The sequence below is a fragment of the Salvelinus fontinalis genome, chromosome 4, assembly GCF_029448725.1.
Source record: "Salvelinus fontinalis isolate EN_2023a chromosome 4, ASM2944872v1, whole genome shotgun sequence".
NCBI classification, from domain to species: domain Eukaryota; kingdom Metazoa; phylum Chordata; class Actinopteri; order Salmoniformes; family Salmonidae; genus Salvelinus; species Salvelinus fontinalis.
In genome coordinates, this window is record NC_074668.1 from 34,438,322 (window position 1) to 34,457,386 (window position 19,065).

Sequence of the window (19,065 nt, forward strand, 5' to 3'; positions counted from 1 at the left end):
GTTAAATTCATAACTGCACTATGCTCAAAGGGATATTCAATGTCTTTTTTATTTATTTACCTATCTACCAATAGGTGGTCTTTCTTTGCGAGGCATTGGAAAACCTACCTGATCTTTGTTGAATCTGTGTTTGAAATTCACTGCTCGACCGAGGGACGTTACAGATAATTGTGTGTGTGTGTGGGGTACAGAGATGGGGTAGTAATTTAAAAAATCACGTTAAACACCATTATTGAACACGGAGTCCATGGAATTTATTGTTCTATATTTTACTAGGGAAGTTGACTGAACACATTCTCATTTAAAGCAACTACCTGGGGAATAATTACAGGGGAGAGGAGGGGGATGAATAAGCCAATTGGATGCTGGGGATAATTAGTTGGCCATGATGGTCAGATTGGGAATTTATCCAGGACACCGGGGTTAACACGCCTACTCTTACAATAATTGCAATGGGATCTTTAGTGACCACATAGAGTCAGGACACCTGTTAAACATTCAATCTGAGAGATGATGCCCTAAACAGGGCGATGTCCCCAGTCACTGCCCTGGGGCATTGGGATATTTTTTTAGACCAGAGAAGAGTGCCTCCTACTGGCCCTCCAACACCACTGCTAGCAGCATCTGGTCTTCCACCCAGGGACCAACCAGAACCAACCCTGCTTATCTTCAGAGGCAAGCTTGCAGTGGGATTCAGTGGTAAGCTTGCAGTGGGATGCGGTGGTATGCTTCTGGCCTGCAGGGTGGTTATGCTCATTTTTACTCCTGAACCTATTTAGGCTTACCATAACAAAAGGATTGAATACGTATTGACTCGAGACATTTCAGCTTTAAATGTTTTATTAATTTGTAAACATTTCTAAAAACATAATTCCAGTTTGACATTATGGGGTTTTGTGTGTAGATCAGTGACACAAAATCTACATTTTCTCCATTTTAAAATGTAGTCTGTAACACAACAAAATGTGGGAAAATGTATGTAAAGTAGATCATGATGCTCAGCAGACTACGAAACAAGCGATGTTGCAGGCTAGATGTTGATCGGATAAAGTTTATGATAGCCACAACTGAGTCTGATGTTTTTAAAACTCAAATCACGCTCTGCTGTATCAGGCAGTGTAGTGATCTCATCTGCGGTGAAAGAGCCAATAGGTGGGAAAACAGACCCTGTACCCCTGTTAGCATCTCTGATTTGCTGTAACTTGTATGTTGGGTGATATTGACTGACAGCACTTAATGGTTGGGACTACAGGAAAACAGATTCTCCCATTGGAGAATATTGAACGAGGGCTCCTTTTGGCACTTAACATTGGATTTTGGGGGGATTTTTTTGGCTGTTCTTTTTATTAATGTTCAGAATTGATCAAAGGGCCATTCTAAATTGATAAATGGGCCTGATCTGGCCCGCGGGCCGACAGTTGAATAGCACTGCCATACACCAAGCCTTTTTCTATTTACTCAGATCCACCCAAACCTTCCTCCAACCAGATCTATAGGAAAAGTCTGTTTGTTATTCACACCCCATCCATGTTCCCCATAGCTCATGCAGGGAACGCAGACATGATCCAGCCTGGACTCATCCCCCTACAGCCCAACCTGGACTTCATGGACTCCTATGAGCAATTACAAGGTAATGACAATGCACTCTGCCACAACGACAAACTCTAAATAATGTCACTTGCACAGTGCACCAACTTTTTAACAGGTCCTGGAGCACCATGTTACTCTCATACGGTAAGTGTAATACAGCAGGTGGCATATCCTAACACTTATGAGGGTAGAGTGAATGTTATACTAATTCTAACTAACCTAGAGACTCTTCTTCCAGACTTATTTCACAGCCTCCGTCAGCCCATCTTCCCCTCTGCTTCCCTCACTGCCTCATCTGCCACTCCTCTATACAGCAGCAGCTCTCAATCCCAGGTAAACCCCAACCCTTGGCCCGGTCCCTGTGAACTTCAACCCTAACACACCCCCAGACCTAACACACCTGCCTTTTATTCTTAGATGTTTTCACAACATCTTACTAGCTGATAACATTATAAGTGTGCTATCTTTGCTCTTGTCCTTGTGACTTGATAGGGCCAGCTTCTCTCCTCCATGCACCTCTCAGCTGACCTCCTGTCCGCCAGTCATGACCACAGACTCATCGCCTCCCCAGCCCCCCTGACTATCTCCTCCCTCATGTCCAATCAAACCAGTGGGACCAGTGGAAGCCCCTCTTACGTACAGAACTACATGCCTCTGTTCTCTGGACCGGTGCCCCCTAGTGCTCATGCTGGAGGCTCCTCCCTTATGCAACCCTCAGCCCTTCCCACGGTGCGGCACACCCAGCCCTGCCAGGGTGCTGCCACCCCAACACTAGTAGCCCCCCCACCCCTAAACGATGCCACAAGCCTGGACGGTTCCCCGCCCTCATCTGTCATCACACATACAACCACCTCCACTGTTATACCCAGTGATGCTGGCACCACCTTCAGTCACGGCTCTGACTTCAGCTCCCTAAACCGGGCACCTCCACCACCACCCCTCCAGCCCCTGGCACCCTCACCTGCCGCCACCCCACAACACCCCCAGACCTTCGCCCTGCCCAGACCCATCCAACCCTCTTGCTCCAACAAAAAGACACGCCGTGTGCAAAGGATTGTTCCTGCCATCTCCTCGTCTCACCTCATCCTAACAGGTGAGTTAATCACATCCCAAAAGGTTTAACTGTTGCTGAATAAGAATGGTGGATTGTTTTAATATCAAATGTAATATTGAATTAATACATGCCTAGCCGGTGCTACCCAGAAAAAAACGGCCACATTAGAAACAATAGTATTTATTGAAGTGGGGGATTACTGCTCCACTAGAGCTGTCTGATCTCACCACTAGGTGGTGCTACCGCCTATCATTATATAGTCAGTCACTATTGGAATGAAAAACTAAATGAAAACTAGTCAATGTTTGTAGGCAATTCAGCCGAAATGATCCTAGCAAAGATGATCAATGACATCCAGGCTCAATATTAGACATTAAATACATGAGAGAATCAGCATTTACCCTGTGGTTTTAATGTCAAAGGCCCTGACAGATGATGTTTTGCTGTCCCAGGGCATACCAGTGCAGTGATTGTTACTCCAACCGCCCTGAAAGCAAATGTGGTTCCCTCAACTGGCGTGGTAATCGGCTCCTCCAGCCTATCAAGGGTAAGACCCGGTCTGCTCTGAATCGCCCCCTTTGCATTCAACTGTTTTAATTAAGATCGTTTTCATTTACTTTTTGTTTTATTTCTTCGCATCCCTCTCTCAGGCTCCTGGATTTCACATCCTTCCACAGACTCCGAAGTCTCCCCAGCTCATTATCCCTAAAGAGGAGACCTACTCTTCCAGCAGCAAGAAACAAGAACCCTCCACAAGTACTGGTGAGAGTGACATACGCCAGGCCCTTACTTTTTTTGTTATATGTATGTACATTAAACTCAGTCATGTGTCACAGGGTGCTTTCCTCCTGTCAAACCTAAGCTATCAATCTATTAGCTCTACATGTGCATACAGGATGTGGCATGGTAACACATTCATACACATTGTTTTGGAATGTTTACAGTTACTGATCTGCTTCCCATAAAATGAATGAATTGTCTTTAATGTGAGTTGGTGCTCACTGGTGTAGCAGTCTTTGTTATGATGGTTTTTGGTAAGTGTGGATAATTTGTGTCTCCCAGGGCATGAGGACCGTGGCTCAGGTCAGGGGTCACTGTGTGGGTCAGAGCAGGTCTCCAGTCCTCAGTCTCCACACAGCAGCTGCATTGCCCTTTCCAAGAACGAGTCCAACCAGGTAACAACAGCCCACCCTCCTGCCTACTATTCTCTGTCTGTGTATGTGACTGTGTATGACTCCAGCTTTTTCAAGCAGGTCCAGTGTTGTGTGCCTGCCGTTGAAGCATTGCAGACCAATCATTCTGAATATGTGTGCGTCTGTTCTCTCCCTGTCTGTTCCAGAGCCGTAGGGTGACCCATATCACTGCTGAACAGAAGAGGCGCTTTAACATCAACATTGGCTTCAAAATGCTGTGCAGCCTGATTCCTGCTCTCAAGTCCCAGTCCAATGTAAACCATGTCTGTCTGTCATCTGTCTACTGAGTCCTCCTACTAATATCTTCCAGATCTAGCTTTTGATGGCTTTTATTTAAAGATCAGTTCAGAAGCATAGTGTTTGCACATCCTATTATGTTCAGGTACAGGGTACAAATATAGTATCCCTTTCATACACAGACCAAAATCCCACACATTTACCATGCCTGCTTTTCTATACCAGATTTTGCATATATATGAAGGGGGTAGGGGGTAAAAAACCCATTGTAAATTAAAAGCCCTATAACCAAATACAGTTATCGGGGCTGTGTGAATGGTTCTATGCTTTTTCTGCAGGTAAATTCATTAACACTTCCATTGTTTAACACCTCTCTAATGTGAAATGTAAACAGCACCCATGGTTTAATTTTCTTTTACAGGTAATATATCACATCTTCTGTCTGAAATGGTAAAGCCATGAAAGAATGATACATATCCACACATTGTTGAATGCTCCAGCAGTTGACGACGTGTCATGACCTTTCCAATATCGCCACCTATTCTTGTTGTGTTTGATACCAGGTCAGTAATGCAGGCACGCTGCAGAAGACAGTGGGGTACATAAGGAAGCTGCAGCAGGAAAGGCAGCAGATGCAGGAGGAGACCAAAAGGCTACGGGAGGAGATTGAGGAGGTCAATGCCTCCATAAAGTATGTACTGCCTCACTGTTATCTCTCTTATCTGAGTAGACGAGTTCAGGACACAGTTTGAGTACGAGTATACATGACATAGTAATCTGATCTGTGTGTTATTGCTGTGCCACAGTGTGTGTCAGGAGCAGCTGCCTGCTACAGGTGTGCCCATCACACGCCACCGATTCGACCACATGCGGGAGAAGTTTGATGAGTACGTGAAGAGCCGCACCCTTCAGAACTGGAAGTTTTGGATCGTATCCTTTTTTATTTAACATGACTTTTGCATTTAACATGACTTTGTCATAATGATATAAGATTCAATCAGGCTACTTTTAATATGTATTTAATTTATGTCAGATGGCTAGATTAGATGCTGTATATAGGCAAAGAAGAGCTATCATTTTTGACTGTTGGAAAAGGTTTCAGGGGGACTTGTGAAAGGTTACGACTGTAGAAAATGAAGTAGTATAATATAGGACTGTATACCATGAGCCATCTGAGTACATCTGCGGTCCTTTCTGCCAGAGAGGTTCTTTCATATGTCTTCTGAGATTGAAATTGGATGCAACTTTGGATCTGTTCCCTCAATAGTGTGTGTTTGACCCTTGACCCACCATCCTTAGTTCAGCATCATTATTAAACCCCTGTTTGAGTCCTTCAATGGGACTGTCTCCACCACAAGCAAAGGGGAGCTGTGTGAGACCACACTGCAATGGCTGGACCGTCACTGCTCCCTCCATGTGCTGAGGCCCAGTGAGTAGACTACACTCAATGCCCCAAACCTTTCACTCTCTCACACACACGCACACAGCATATGTTTTATTGTCATTGTGGGGACCTAAAATAGATTTCTATTCAAAATTATATTTTCCCCAACTTTCCCTAAAATCCTAACCCCTAAACCTAACACCTAACCCTAATTCTAATTGTAACCCTAAACTTAACCCCTGAGCCAAGGATAATAAAACCAAAAATCCACACAGACACACACCCACTCAATGTTTTCAAAATGGTTTCAAGATTCCCCCATGATTTTCCTGCAAATCAGTCTTCCTGTAGCTGAAGCGTCAGAGTAGGACAGTGAGGAGGTGGATAGAGAAGGGGCAGTTGGCAAATGGTTCCATTACAGCATAGTTATTCAAATGGAATTGCAGTGGGATCGCAAAATAAAACATTTTCTTTCAGGGGGAGAACCAGAGTACGTATTATTTCATAGGACAATATATTAACGTTATTGAGAAAGATAATAAAAATATATACAGTACCAGGTAAAAGTTTGGCACACCTACTCATTCAAGGGTTTTTATTTATTTAGACTATTTTCTACATTGTAGAATAATAGTGAAGACATCAATACTATGAAATAACACATATGGAATCATGTAGTAACCAAAAAAGTGTTAAACAACAAATATTTGAGATTCTTCAAAGTAGCCACCCTTTGCCTTGATGACAGCTTTGCACACTCTTGGCATTCTCTCAACCAGCTTCACCTGGAATGCTTTCCCAACAGTCTTGAAGGAGTTCCCACATATGCTGAGCACCTGTTGGATGCTTTTCCTTCACTCTGCAGTCCATTTCATCCCAAACCATCTCAATTGGTTTGAGGTCGGGTGATTTGTGGAGGCCAGGTCATCTGATGCAGCCCTCCATCACTCTCCTTCTTGGTCAAATAGCCTTTACACTGCCTGGAGGTGTGTTGGGTCATTGTCCTGTTGAAAAACAAATGATAGCCCCACTAAGCTGTGGTAGCCATGCTGGTTAAGTGTGCCTTGAATTCTAAATAAATCACCATCAGTGTGACCAGAAAAGCACCCCCACACATCACACCTCCTCCTCCATGCTTCATGGTGGGAATCACACATGCGGAGATTATCCATTCACCTACTATGCATCTCGCAAAGACACGGTGGTTGGAACCAAAAATCTCAAATTTGGACTTAGCAGACCAAAGGACAGATTTCCACCAGTCTAATGTCCATTGCTCGTGTTTATTGGCCCAAGCATGTCTCTTATTCTTATTGGTGTCCTTTAGTAGTGGTTTCTTTGCAGCAATTCGACCATGAAGGCCTGATTCATGCAGTCTCCTCTCAACAGTTGATGTTGAGATGTGTATGTTACTTGAACTCTGTAAAACATTTATTTGGGCTGCAATCTGCGGTGCAGTTAACTCTAATGGACTTATCCTCTGCAGCAGAGGTAACTATGGGTCTTCCTTTCCTGTGGTGGTCCTCATGAGAGCCAGTTTCATCATAGCGCTTGATGGTTTTTGCAACTGTACTTGAAGAAACTTTCAAAGTTCTTGAAATGTTTCATATTGACTGACCTTCATGTCTTCTCTGGGATATGTGGGACGCTAACGTCCCACTTGGCCAAAAGCCAGTAAAAATGCAGAGCGCCAAATTCAAATAAATTACTATAAAAATCTAACTTTCATGAAATCACACATGAAAGACACCAAATTAAAGCTACACTTGTTGTGAATCCAGCCAACATATCTGATTTCAAAAAGGATTTACGGCGAAAGCACACCAAATGATTATGTTAGGTCAGTACATAGCCACAGAAAAACACAGCCATTTTTCCAGCCAAAGAGAGGTGTAACAAAAAGCAGAAATAGAGATAGAATTAATTACTAACCTTTGATCTTCATCAGATGACACTCATAGGACTTCATGTTACACAATACATGTATGTTTTGTTCGGGAAAGTTCATATTTCTATCCAAAAATCTGAGTTTAGGCGGTACGCTACTGTCTCACTTGGCCAAAAGCCAGAGAAAATGCAGAGCGCCATATTCAAATAAATTACTATAAAAATCAAACGTTCATTAAATCACACATGAAAGATACCAAATTAAAGCTAAACTGGTTGTGAATCCAGCCAACATGTCAGAATTCAAATAGGCTTTTCGGCGAAAGCAAACGATGCTATTATCTTAGGATAGCACCATAGTAAACAGAGAGAGGAGCATATTTCAACCCTGCAGACACGACACAAAACGCAGAAATAAAAATATAATTCATGCCTTACCTTTGACGAGCTTCTGTTGTTGGCACTCCAATATAAACATCACAAATGGTCCTTTTGTTCGATTAATTCCGTTATATATATCCAAAATGTCCATTTATTTGGCGCGTTTGATCCAGAAAAACACTGGTTCCAACTTGTGAAACGTGACTACAAAATATCTCAAAAGTTACCTGTAAACTTTGCCAAAACATTTCAAACTACTTTTGTAATACAACTTTAGGTATTTTTTAACGTAAATAATCGATAAAATTGAAGGCGGGATGATCTGTGTTCAATACAGGATTAAAACAAACTGTAGCTAGCCTTCTGGTCATGCGCCTCTAACAAACAGGACACAACAAGTGACCCTGATTCAAAATGGCCGTACTTCTTCATTACACAAAGGAAAAACCCTCAACCAATTTATAAAGACTGTTGACATCCAGTGGAAGCGGTAGGAACTACAAGAAGGTCAATTAGAAATCTGTATTCCCATTGAAAAGAGAGTGACCTCAAAAAAAAAAAGAATCTGAATGGTTTGTCCTCAGGGTTTCGCCTGCTAAATAAGTTTTGTTATACTCACAGACATGATTCAAACAGTTTTAGAAACTTCAGAATGTTGTCTATCCAAATCTACTAACAATATGCATATCTTATCTTCTGGGGATGAGTAGCTGGCAGTTGAATTTGGGTATGCTTTTCATCCAAACGTGAAAATGCTGCCCACTATCCTAGAGAAGTTAAAGTGATGATGGACTGTCGTTTCCCTTTGCTTATTTTAGCTGTTCTTGCCATTATATGGACTTTGGTATTTTACCAAATAGGGCTATATTCTGTATACCACCCCTTTCACAACACAAGTGATTGGCTCAAACACATTAAGAAGGAAAGAAATTCCACAAATGTAACTTTTTAACAAGGCACACCTGTTAATTGAAATTCATTCCAGGTGTCTACCTCATGAAGCTAGTTGAGAGAATGCCAAGAGTGTGCAAAACTGTCATCAAGGCAAAGGGTGGCTTCCTTGAAGAATCTCAAATATAAAATATATTTTGATTTGTTCAACACTTTTTTTTGGTTACTACATGACTCCATATGTGTTATTTCATAGTTTTGATGCTTTCACTATTATTCTACAATCTAGAAAATAGTACAAATAAAGAAAAATCCTTCCTTGAATGAGTAGGTGTGTCTAAACCTTTCATGTGTATTGAGTAAATAAATGTACAGTACCTTCAGAAAGTATTCACACTTTTTACACATTTTGCTATGTTACATTGTGGGATTCAAATGGATTGAATTGTTGTTTTTTTGTCAATGATCCACACACAATACTCTGTAATGTCAGTGGAAGAAAAATTCAAAGATGATTTGTTTTATATGGAAAAATTAAACACTAATATACTTTATCTTGATTAGATAAGTATTCAACCTCCTGAGTCAGTACATGTTAGAATCATCTTTGGCAGCGATTACAGCTGTGTGTTTTTGGGTCTCTAAGAGCTTTGCATACCTGGATTGTACAATATTTGCCCATTTATTCTTTGTAACATTTTTCAAGCTCTGTCAAGTTGGTTGTTGATCATTGCTAGACAGTCATTTTCAAGTCTTGCCATACATTTTCAAAGTTAAAACTGTAAATAGGCCACTCAGGAACATTCAATGTCATCTTGGTAAGCAACTCAAGTGTATATTTGGCCTTGTGTTTTAGGTAATTGTCTTGCTGAAAGGGGAATTTGTCTCCCAGTGTCTGTTCGAAAGCAGACTGAACCAAGTTTTCCTCTAGGATTTTGCTGGTGCTTAGCTCTATTGTTTATTTTTATCCCCAAAAAACTCCCTAGTCCTTGCTCATGACAAGTATACCCATAACAGGATGCAGCTACCACCATGCTTGAAATATGAAGTGGTTCTCAGTGTTGTAGATTTGCCCCAAATATAACACTTTGTATTCAGTACAAAAAGTTAATTGCTTTGACACATTTTTTGCAGAATTACTGTCGTACCTTATTGCAAATAGGGTGCATGTTTTGGAATATTTTTTATTCTGTACAGGCTTCCTTTTCACTCTGTCAGTTTGGTTAGTATTGCGGCGTAACTACAATGTTGTTAATCCATCCTCAGTTTTCTCCTATCGAGCCATTAAACTCTGTAACTGTTTAAAAATCTCCATTTGCCTCAAATCTCTGAGCAGTTTCCTTCCTCTCTGGCAACTGATTTAGGAATGGCACCTGTATCTTTGTAGTGACTGCGTGTATTGATACACCATCCAAAGTGTAAAATAAGTGTACCAATAGATGTCCTTCTTGGCGAGGCATTGGAACATCTCCCTGGTCTTTGTTGTTGAATCTGTGTTTGAAATTCACTGCTCAACTGAGGGACCTTACAATTATCTGTATGTGTGGGCTTTCAGAGATGAGGTAGTCATTCAAAAATCAGGTTTAACACTGTTATTGCACACAAGTCCATGCAACTTATGTGACTTCTTAAGCGCATGTTTACTACTGAACTTATTTAAGCTTGCCATAACAAAGTAGTTGAATACTTATTGACTCAAGACATTTCAACTTTTCATTTTTAAAGATGTATTATGCAGAAATCATTCCACCATTACCCGGTAAAATTCTAATAGTTCGCCTAATTTCAGTTTGTGACAAAACAAGTAAGTATAGTGTAGAGAATCATTTTACCATCTAAACGGCTATGAAATATATTTTCCCTAACCAAAAATATTGTATTTTCTGCTGTTTGAAGCTGGTGTTCAAAACTGAAAGTAACAGATACAAAACTTAAGAATGGGAAGCATAGAAATAATGCACATAGAACAGATCTACCATTTCTTAGACCTACTTTCAATGAGAATGACAGATCTATAACTCATATTTTTATGTGAATTTGGTTGGGTTGCCCAAAAAGTTACATATTGCAGCTTTAATTAATTTGTAAAAAATTCTACAAAATTAATTCCACTTTGACGTTATGGGGTATTGTGGGTAGATCAGTGACACAAAATCTCAATTTAATCCATTTTAAATTCAGTGTGTAACACAAAATGTGGAATAAGTAAAGGGATGTGAATACTCTGAAGGCACTGTATATATTGGTTCTCCTTACTATGATAGGAGAGATGGTTATTTGTTGATGTGAAAATCTAAATGTACCCATTTTTAAGGTTGTTTCATTAGATTTGTGGTGTGGTCTACAGAATTTCCGGCAAAAAAAATGGGGTTCCAGAAATGTTGGCGAAAATAAAAATGTTAGTCCCCGCTGAAAAAGCGAAGCACCACTGCAACACATCATATTTTGCCATGAACACTGCAGCAGAAGCGAACTCCTTCCTCCGCTACTCTTTCATCCGCGTGAGGCTACAATACGTTGAGTTTCTTGGTTAAGCTGTGAAGTGATCTGTAGCCTATTGGCCTACATTCGTTCACATGGACAGGTGTTTTTAGTGCTTTTCATTTAATCACGTATGGCTACAAATATAGTATATACATTAGCGCTCATGGGTAGAATATTTTGCGTGTATATACAGAAATGGGTTCAGTTATGGCCTAAAATAAGTTAGTATGGGCAGAATATTATATATACATTTGTGCATATGGTTTTATATACACTGCTCAAAAAAATAAAGGGAACACTTAAACAACACAATGTAACTCCAAGTCAATCACACTTCTGTGAAATCAAACTGTCCACTTAGGAAGCAACACTGATTGACAATAAATTTCACATGCTGTTGTGCAAATGGAATAGACAAAAGGTGGAAATTATAGGCAATTAGCAAGACACCCCCCAAAACAGGAGTGATTCTGCAGGTGGTGACCACAGACCACTTCTCAGTTCCTATGCTTCCTGGCTGATGTTTTGGTCACTTTTGAATGCTGGCGGTGATTTCACTCTAGTGGTAGCATGAGACGGAGTCTACAACCCACACAAGTGGCTCAGGTAGTGCAGCTCATCCAGGATGGCACATCAATGCGAGCTGTGGCAAGGAGGTTTGCTGTGTCTGTCCGCGTAGTGTCCAGAGCATGGAGGCGCTACCAGAAGACAGGCCAGTACATCAGGAGACATGGAGGAGGCCGTAGGAGGGCAACAACCCAGCAGCAGGACCGCTACCTCCGCCTTTGTGCAAGGAGGAGCAGGAGGAGTACTGCCAGAGCCCTGCAAAATGACCTCCAGCAGGCCACAAATGTGCATGTGTCTGCTCAAACGGTCAGTGCTTACAGCCCAACACCGTGCAGGACGTTTGGCATTTGCCAGAGAACACCAAGATTGGCAAATTCGCCACTGGCGCCCTGTGCTCTTCACAGATGAAGGCAGGTTCACACTGAGCACATGTGACAGAGTCTGGAGACGCCGTGGAGAACGTTCTGCTGCCTGCAACATCCTCCAGCATGACCGGTTTGGCGGTGGGTCAGTCATGGTGTGGGGTGGCATTTCTTTGTGGGGCCGCACAGCCCTCCATGTGCTCGCCAGAGGTAGCCTGACTGCCATTAGGTACCGAGATGAGATCCTCAGACCCCTTGTGAGACCATATGCTGGTGTCGTTGGCCCTGGGTTCCTCCTAATGCAAGACAATGCTAGACCTCATGTGGCTGGGGTGTGTCAGCAGTTCCTGCAAGAGGAAGGCATTGATGCTATGGACTGGCCCGCCCGTACCCCAGACCTGCTGAATCCAATTGAGCACATCTGGGACATCATGTCTCGCTCCATCCACCAACGCCACGTTGCACCACAGACTGTCCAGGAGTTGGCGGATGCTTTAGTCCAGGTCTGGGAGGAGATCCCTCAGGAGACCATCCGCCACCTCATCAGGAGCATGCCCAGGCGTTGTAGGGAGGTCATACAGGCACGTGGAGGCCACACACACTACTGAGCCTCATTTTGACTTGTTTTAAGGACATTACATCAAAGTTGGATCAGCCTGTAGTGTGGTTTTCCACTTTAATTTTGAGTATGACTCCAAATCTAGACCTCCATGGGTTGATAAATTATCAATGGAAATCAAATTTTTGTGTGATTTTGTTGTCAGCACATTCAACTATGTAAAGAAAAAAGTATTTAATAAGAATATTTAATTCATTCAGATCTAGGATGTGTTATTTTAGTGTTCCCTTTATTTTTTTGAGCAGTGTATATACAGTATATAAGGCTCAAGGCTAAAAACAAACTATAATATATCTAGGCCTATATCTAGTTTCTACAATGTTTTTTTGTTTTATATAGTTTTTACACCATCCATTCACACCAACCATTCACTATAAAACATGTATTTATCAACAAATAAGCAACCCATGTTGTCTGAAAGTATGTCAGGAGCTCTTCCAGTTGACATTTCTGGCGCTGAATGAACCGAGTAGCCAGCAGGTCGTGGACACATTCGCATACATCAGCCGGCGGGACGAATGCTAGCCCGCCGAGCTCCCTGATCTCTTGTGCATAGTCAGTGTCGTGAAGGTACTTTTTCCGCACTTTGGAAAGCATTTGGGCATTTCGCCAAATGGCCTGTTTCATGTGAAAGAAGCAACCCCGGTTGTGAGTCCCAGGAAACACCTTTGTGAAAGCTTTAAAAGCCGCTGGCTTGAAGTAAGTCATGATTGAGTCGGGTTTCAGGTCTTGCCTCACACCATGCCCAAACTGCGTCCGCGTGTGCCATCGTGCGCAAATAGATTTGGTCCCCTCACACCAAATGCGATCACGACACGCAGGTTGAAATATCAAAACAAACTCTGAAACAATTATATTAATTTGGGAACAGGTCGAAAAGCATTAAATATGTATGGCAATTTAGCTAGCTAGCTTGCAGTTGCTAGCTAATTTGCCCTATTTAGCTAGCTAGCTTGCTGTTGCTAGCTAATTTGTCCTGGGATATAAACGTTGAGTTGTTATTTTTACCTGTGCACAACGTCCTCTACTCAGACAATTAATCCACACATTAAACGGTCAACCGAATCGTTTCTAGTCATCTCTTCTCCTTCCAATCTTTTTTTTCTTTGGACTTTATATGGCGATTAGCATCTAACTTTCATAATAAGGTGTATTACCACAACCGACCGCCCGACCGACCTCAGTTCATCTTTCAATCACACATGTGGTTATAACCAGTGAGGAGATGGCACGTGGGTATATGCTTCTAAAAGCCAATGAGGAGATGGGTGAGACAGGACTTGCATCGCGTTTGGCGTCACAAATAGAAGCAACTTATATTTTAGACCCTGGCAACACAGACTCTCGTTGGCATGCGCGAGCATTGTGGGTGCAATGATTGAATAACATGTATGTGTACATTTATTTTGCAACGCTCGCACAGATGCCGAGCAGTTGCCATACCAGGCGGTGATGCAACCGATCAGGATGCTCTTGATGGTGCAGATGTAGAACTTTTTGAAGATCTGGGGACCCATGCCAAATCTTTTCGGTCTCCTGAGGGGGAAAAGGAGTTTTCGTGCCCTGTTTTTGGACCATGATAGATTGTTGGTGATGTGGACACCAAGGAACTTAACTCTCGACCCGCTCCACTACAGCCCCATTGATGTTAAAGGGGGACTGTTTGGCCCGCCTTTTCATGTAGTCCACGATCAGCTCCTTTGTCTTGCTCACATTGAGGGAGAGGTTGTTGTCCTGGCACCACTGTCAGTTCTCTGACCTCCTCCCTAAACGCTGTCTCATCGTTGTCGGTGATCAGGACACTGTTGTGTTGTCAGCAAACTTAATGATTGTGTTGGAGTCATGTTTGGCCACGCAGTCATGGATGAACAGGGAGTACAGAAGGGGACTAAGTACACACCCCTGAGGGGCTCCGGTGTTGAGGATCAGCATAGTAGATGTGTTGTTGCCTACCCTTACCACCTGGGGGCGGCCCGTCAGGAAGTCCAGGATCCAGTTGCAGAGGAAGGTGTTAAGTCCCAGGGTCCTTAGCTTAGTGATGAGCTTCGTGGGCACTATAGTGTTGAACACTGAGCTGTAGTCAATGAACAGCATTCTCACGTAGGTGTTCCTTTTGTCCAGGGACTATGGTGGTCTGCTTGAAACATGTAGGTATTGCAGACTCAGTCAGGGAGAGGTTGAAAATGTCAGTGAAGACACTTGCCAGGTGGTCCGCGCATGCTTTGAGTACACGTCCTGGTAATCCATCTGGTCCTGCACTTTGTGAATGTTGACATGTTTAAAAGTCTTGCTCATATCGGCTACCGAGAGCGTTATCACACAGTCATCCAGAACAGAAGGTGCTCTCGTGCATGCTTCAGTGTTGCTTTCCTCAAAGCGAGCATAAAAGGCATTTAGCTCATCTGGTAGGCTCCGGTCATTGGGCAGCTCGCGTCTGTGTTTCCCTTTGTAGTCTGTAATAGTTTTCAAGCCCTGCCACAGGGCATAGCGGGATTTTCTATTGGCATCCAGATTAGTGTCCCGCTCCTTGAAAGAGGCAGCTCTAGCCCTTAGCTCAATGCGGATGTTGCCTGTAATCCATGGCTTCTGGTTGGGATATCTACAGTTGAAGTCAGAAGTTTACATAAACCTTAGCCAAATACATTTAAACTCAGTTTTTCAAAATTCCTGACATTTAATCCGTGTATTAATTCCCTATTTTAGGTCAGTTAGGATCACCACTTTATTTTAAGAATGAGAAATGTCAGAATAGTAGAGAGAATGATTTATTTTAGCTTTTATTTATTTCATCACATTCCCAGTGGGTCAAGTGTTTACATACACTCAATTAGTATTTGGTAGCGTTGCCTTTGAATTGTTTAACTTGGGTCAATCATTTCGGGTAGCCTTCAACAAGCTTCCCACAATAAGTTGGGTGAATTTTGGATCATTCCTCCTGACAGAGCTGGTGTAACTGAGTCAGGTTTGTAGGCCTCCTTGCTCTCACACGCTTTTTCAGTTCTGCCCACAAATTTACAAAAGGAATGAGTTCAGGGCTTTGTGATGGCCACTCCAATACCTTGACTTTGTTGTCCTTAGGCCATTTTGCCACAACTTTGGAAGTATGCTTGGGGTCATTGAAAGACCCATTTGCGACCAAGCTTTAACTTTCTGACTGATGTCTTGATGTTGCTTCAATATATCCACCTAATTTTACTTCCTTATGACGCCATCTATTTTGTGAAGTTTACCAGTCCCTCCTGCAGCAAAGCACCCCCACAACATGATGCTGCCACCACTGTGCTTCACGGTTGGGATGGTGTTCTTCGGTTTGCAAGCCTCCCCATTTTTCTTACAAACATAACGATGGTCATTATGGCCAAACAGTTCTATTTTTGTTTCATCAGACCAGAGGACATTTCTACAAAAAGTAAGATCTTTGTCCCCATGTGCAGTTGCAAACTGTAGTCTGGCTTTTTATGGTGGTTTTGGAGCAGTGGCTTCTTCCTTGCTGAGCGGCCTTTCGGGTTATATTGATGCAGGATTCGTTTTACTGTGGATATAGATACTTTTGTACCTGTTTCCTTCAGTATCTTCACAAGGTCCTTTTGCTGTTCTGGGATTGATTTTCACTTTTTGCACGAAAGTAAGTTCATCTCTAGGAGACAGAACGTGTCTCCTTCCTGAGCGGTATGACGTCTACGTGGTCCCATGGTGTTTATACTTGCGTATTGTTTGTACAGATGAACGTGGTACCTTCAGGCATTTGGAAATTGCTCCCAAGGATGAACCGGACTTGTGGAGGTCTACAAAAACAAACATCTGAGGGCTTGGCTGATTTATTTAGATTTTCCCATGATGTCAAGCAAAGAGGCACTGAGTTTGAAGGTAGTTCTTGAAATACATCCACAGGTACACCTCCAATTGACTCAAATGATGTCAATTAGCCCATTAGAAGCTTATAAATCATGACATAATTTTCTGGAATTTTCCAAGCTGTTTACAGGCACAGTCAACTTAGTGTATGTAAACTTCTGGCCCACTGGAATTGTGATACAGTGAAATAATCTGTCTGTAAACAATTGTTGGAAAAATTACTTGTCATGCACGAAGTAGATGTCCTAACCGACTTGCCAAAACTATAGTTTGTTAACAAGAAATTTGTGGAGTGATTGAAAAACAAGTTTTAATGACTCCAACCTAAGTGTAGGTAAACTTCCGACTTCAACTGTACGTGCGGTCACTGTTGAGACGACGTCATTGATGCACTTACAGTGCATTAAAGTCCCTGGCCACTAGGCGCGCCGCTTCTGGTTGAGCATTTTCTTATTTGCTTATGGCCTTAGAGTTTAAGTGTGGTCTTAGTGCCAGCATCGGTCTGTGGTGGTAAATAGACGGCTACGAATAATTTAGATGAGAACTCTCTTGGTAGATAGTGTGGTCTACAGCTTATCATATGGTACTGTACCTCAGGCGAGCAATACCTCGATACTTCTTTAATGTTAGACATCGCGCACCAGCTGTTATTGACAAAAAGACACACACCCCCACTCCTCGTCTTACCAGACGTAGCTTCTCTGTTCTGCCGGTGCGTTGAAAATCCCTCCAGCTCTATATTATCCGTGTCATCGTTCAGCCACGACTCTGTGAAACATAAGATATTACAGTTCTTAATGTCCCGTTGGTAGGATAATCATAATCGTAGGTCATCAATTTTATTTTCCAATGATTGCATGTCAGCAAGTAGAATTGATGGCAGTGGGAGTTTACTCGCTCGCCTACTGATTCTCAAAATGCAGCCCGATCTGCGTCCTCTTTTCCACCGCCTTTTCTTCATGCAAATGACGGGGATCTGGGCCTGTTCCCAGGAGAGCAGTATATCTTTCTTGTCGGACTTGTTAAAGGAAAAGGCTTCTTCCAGTTCGTGGTCAGTAATCCCTGTTCTGATGTCCGGAAGTTATTTTCGGTCATAAGAGATGGTAGCAGCAACATTATGTACAAAATAAGTCAAAAAATAAATTACAAACAGCGCAAAAAAACTAACAAAATAGCACAATTGATTATGTGCGTGTAAAACGTCAGCCATCCTCTTCGGCGCCATCTTCTAGACTGTAAGCATTTATATGTGAAATTAGACATTCAACTTAAACCCTGTTTCAACAATCAGCTGAATCAGAATTTTGAGAGTAAAGTGAACAGCTGTTGTGATTGCATGCAAGGTTAAAAAATTATAATAAATGGAAGTCTCATACTTTACGAAAAAGATAGTCCAAACTATACAGGCTAAAAATGTAGGCCTATAGCATGTTTTAAAATGGGTTCAAAAGCAAAGAGCTTAATTTCCTTGTAATTAATTGTATTCAGTGGCTTCACCTGTGTCCTCGGCAGCCAGGGTAGGGCAGCACTTTACAACATTCCAATGTTATAGTCTTGTGAGTCTCTCATGCATATTTATTTATTTATTGAAAACGGGAACAATGGGCGATATGTACAAATACTGATTTCAAAACGGATTTCTTTCACATTATCAAGACATGAGGTGAGTATCAAAATAGTTTTAAAAAAGGCCCTTGCCTTAAAGTTGAACCTCAGATAGATCTTTACTATAATAGCCTATACAGTCAACTCAATGTGGTATTCAATTATTTTGAAATAGCCTACATTTTCCGCATCATAGTGAGACTACATAAAACGACGTAGGCCAAATGGATTTTGTGATGTCTTATATTACGTTAACTTATTTGACTGGTAAAATGTAGGGGAAAAGGCAGACTTTTTATATAAACAGGGGATTTCTTCGGTCCTAATTTCATAATCGGAAAGTCTGTTCATTGAGGTCAATACCAAAGCCGATAATTGTGACTTGATTGAATTGGAATGATGTGAATAATGATGATGACGGTATAGCCTAACCCTTTAATCATAGGTTATTCTTACTTTGTGTCTCTAAAATCGTAATGTTTCCATTTCTATAGTCATGTGACAGTCTGTTTTAACTGAAACATCCAAATGTCAGCCTTTTACCAGATCCATTTTTCTGCATTAAATGTTTTATTTTCATAACTGATAAAAATTCAGTATGCTATAGCCTATAGATAATATTCTGCCCATATGAACACATTTATTTTAGGCCATATAAAGAACAGCTATGCATGATTTAACGAAAAGCAACAAACAGACAGATTGTTTCACATTCTTTAATAAAAGACTAAAACAGAAACAGGCAATAGGCTATACAGCTGGATTCACATTTTCAATGCCAAATATACCTATAAGGACACTTGACGTATTTCAACGAAGTTTGTTGTGCTCTGTGTATTACTTTCCTCAGAAAATTTTGCTCGACAAAAAGACACGTAAGCCTGAAAAAGTTTGAAAAAAATTTGAATACCACTGATTACAGCATTTCACTATGATTTTGACTTGAATGACTGGTA

At 41.8% G+C, this 19,065-nt stretch overlaps 1 protein-coding gene across 3 annotated transcripts in view; it reads left to right on the top strand.

The window, feature by feature from the left end:
- LOC129853596 (MLX-interacting protein-like) overlaps positions 1-19,065 on the top strand; it is a 44,616-nt gene that overhangs the window by 18,754 nt on the left and 6,797 nt on the right. For all 3 annotated transcript variants that reach the window (XR_008759159.1, XM_055919791.1, XM_055919792.1), the window contains exons 7-16: positions 1,541-1,630; positions 1,829-1,923; positions 2,083-2,683; positions 3,097-3,191; positions 3,295-3,406; positions 3,707-3,819; positions 3,984-4,091; positions 4,638-4,765; positions 4,881-5,004; positions 5,374-5,503. Coding sequence is in view for 2 of the 3 variants with exons in the window: in XM_055919791.1 (XP_055775766.1) it covers positions 1,541-1,630; positions 1,829-1,923; positions 2,083-2,683; positions 3,097-3,191; positions 3,295-3,406; positions 3,707-3,819; positions 3,984-4,091; positions 4,638-4,765; positions 4,881-5,004; positions 5,374-5,503 (1,596 nt within the window). In the remaining variant the exon portion in view is untranslated. The remainder of the gene's footprint in view (positions 1-1,540; positions 1,631-1,828; positions 1,924-2,082; positions 2,684-3,096; positions 3,192-3,294; positions 3,407-3,706; positions 3,820-3,983; positions 4,092-4,637; positions 4,766-4,880; positions 5,005-5,373; positions 5,504-19,065) is intronic.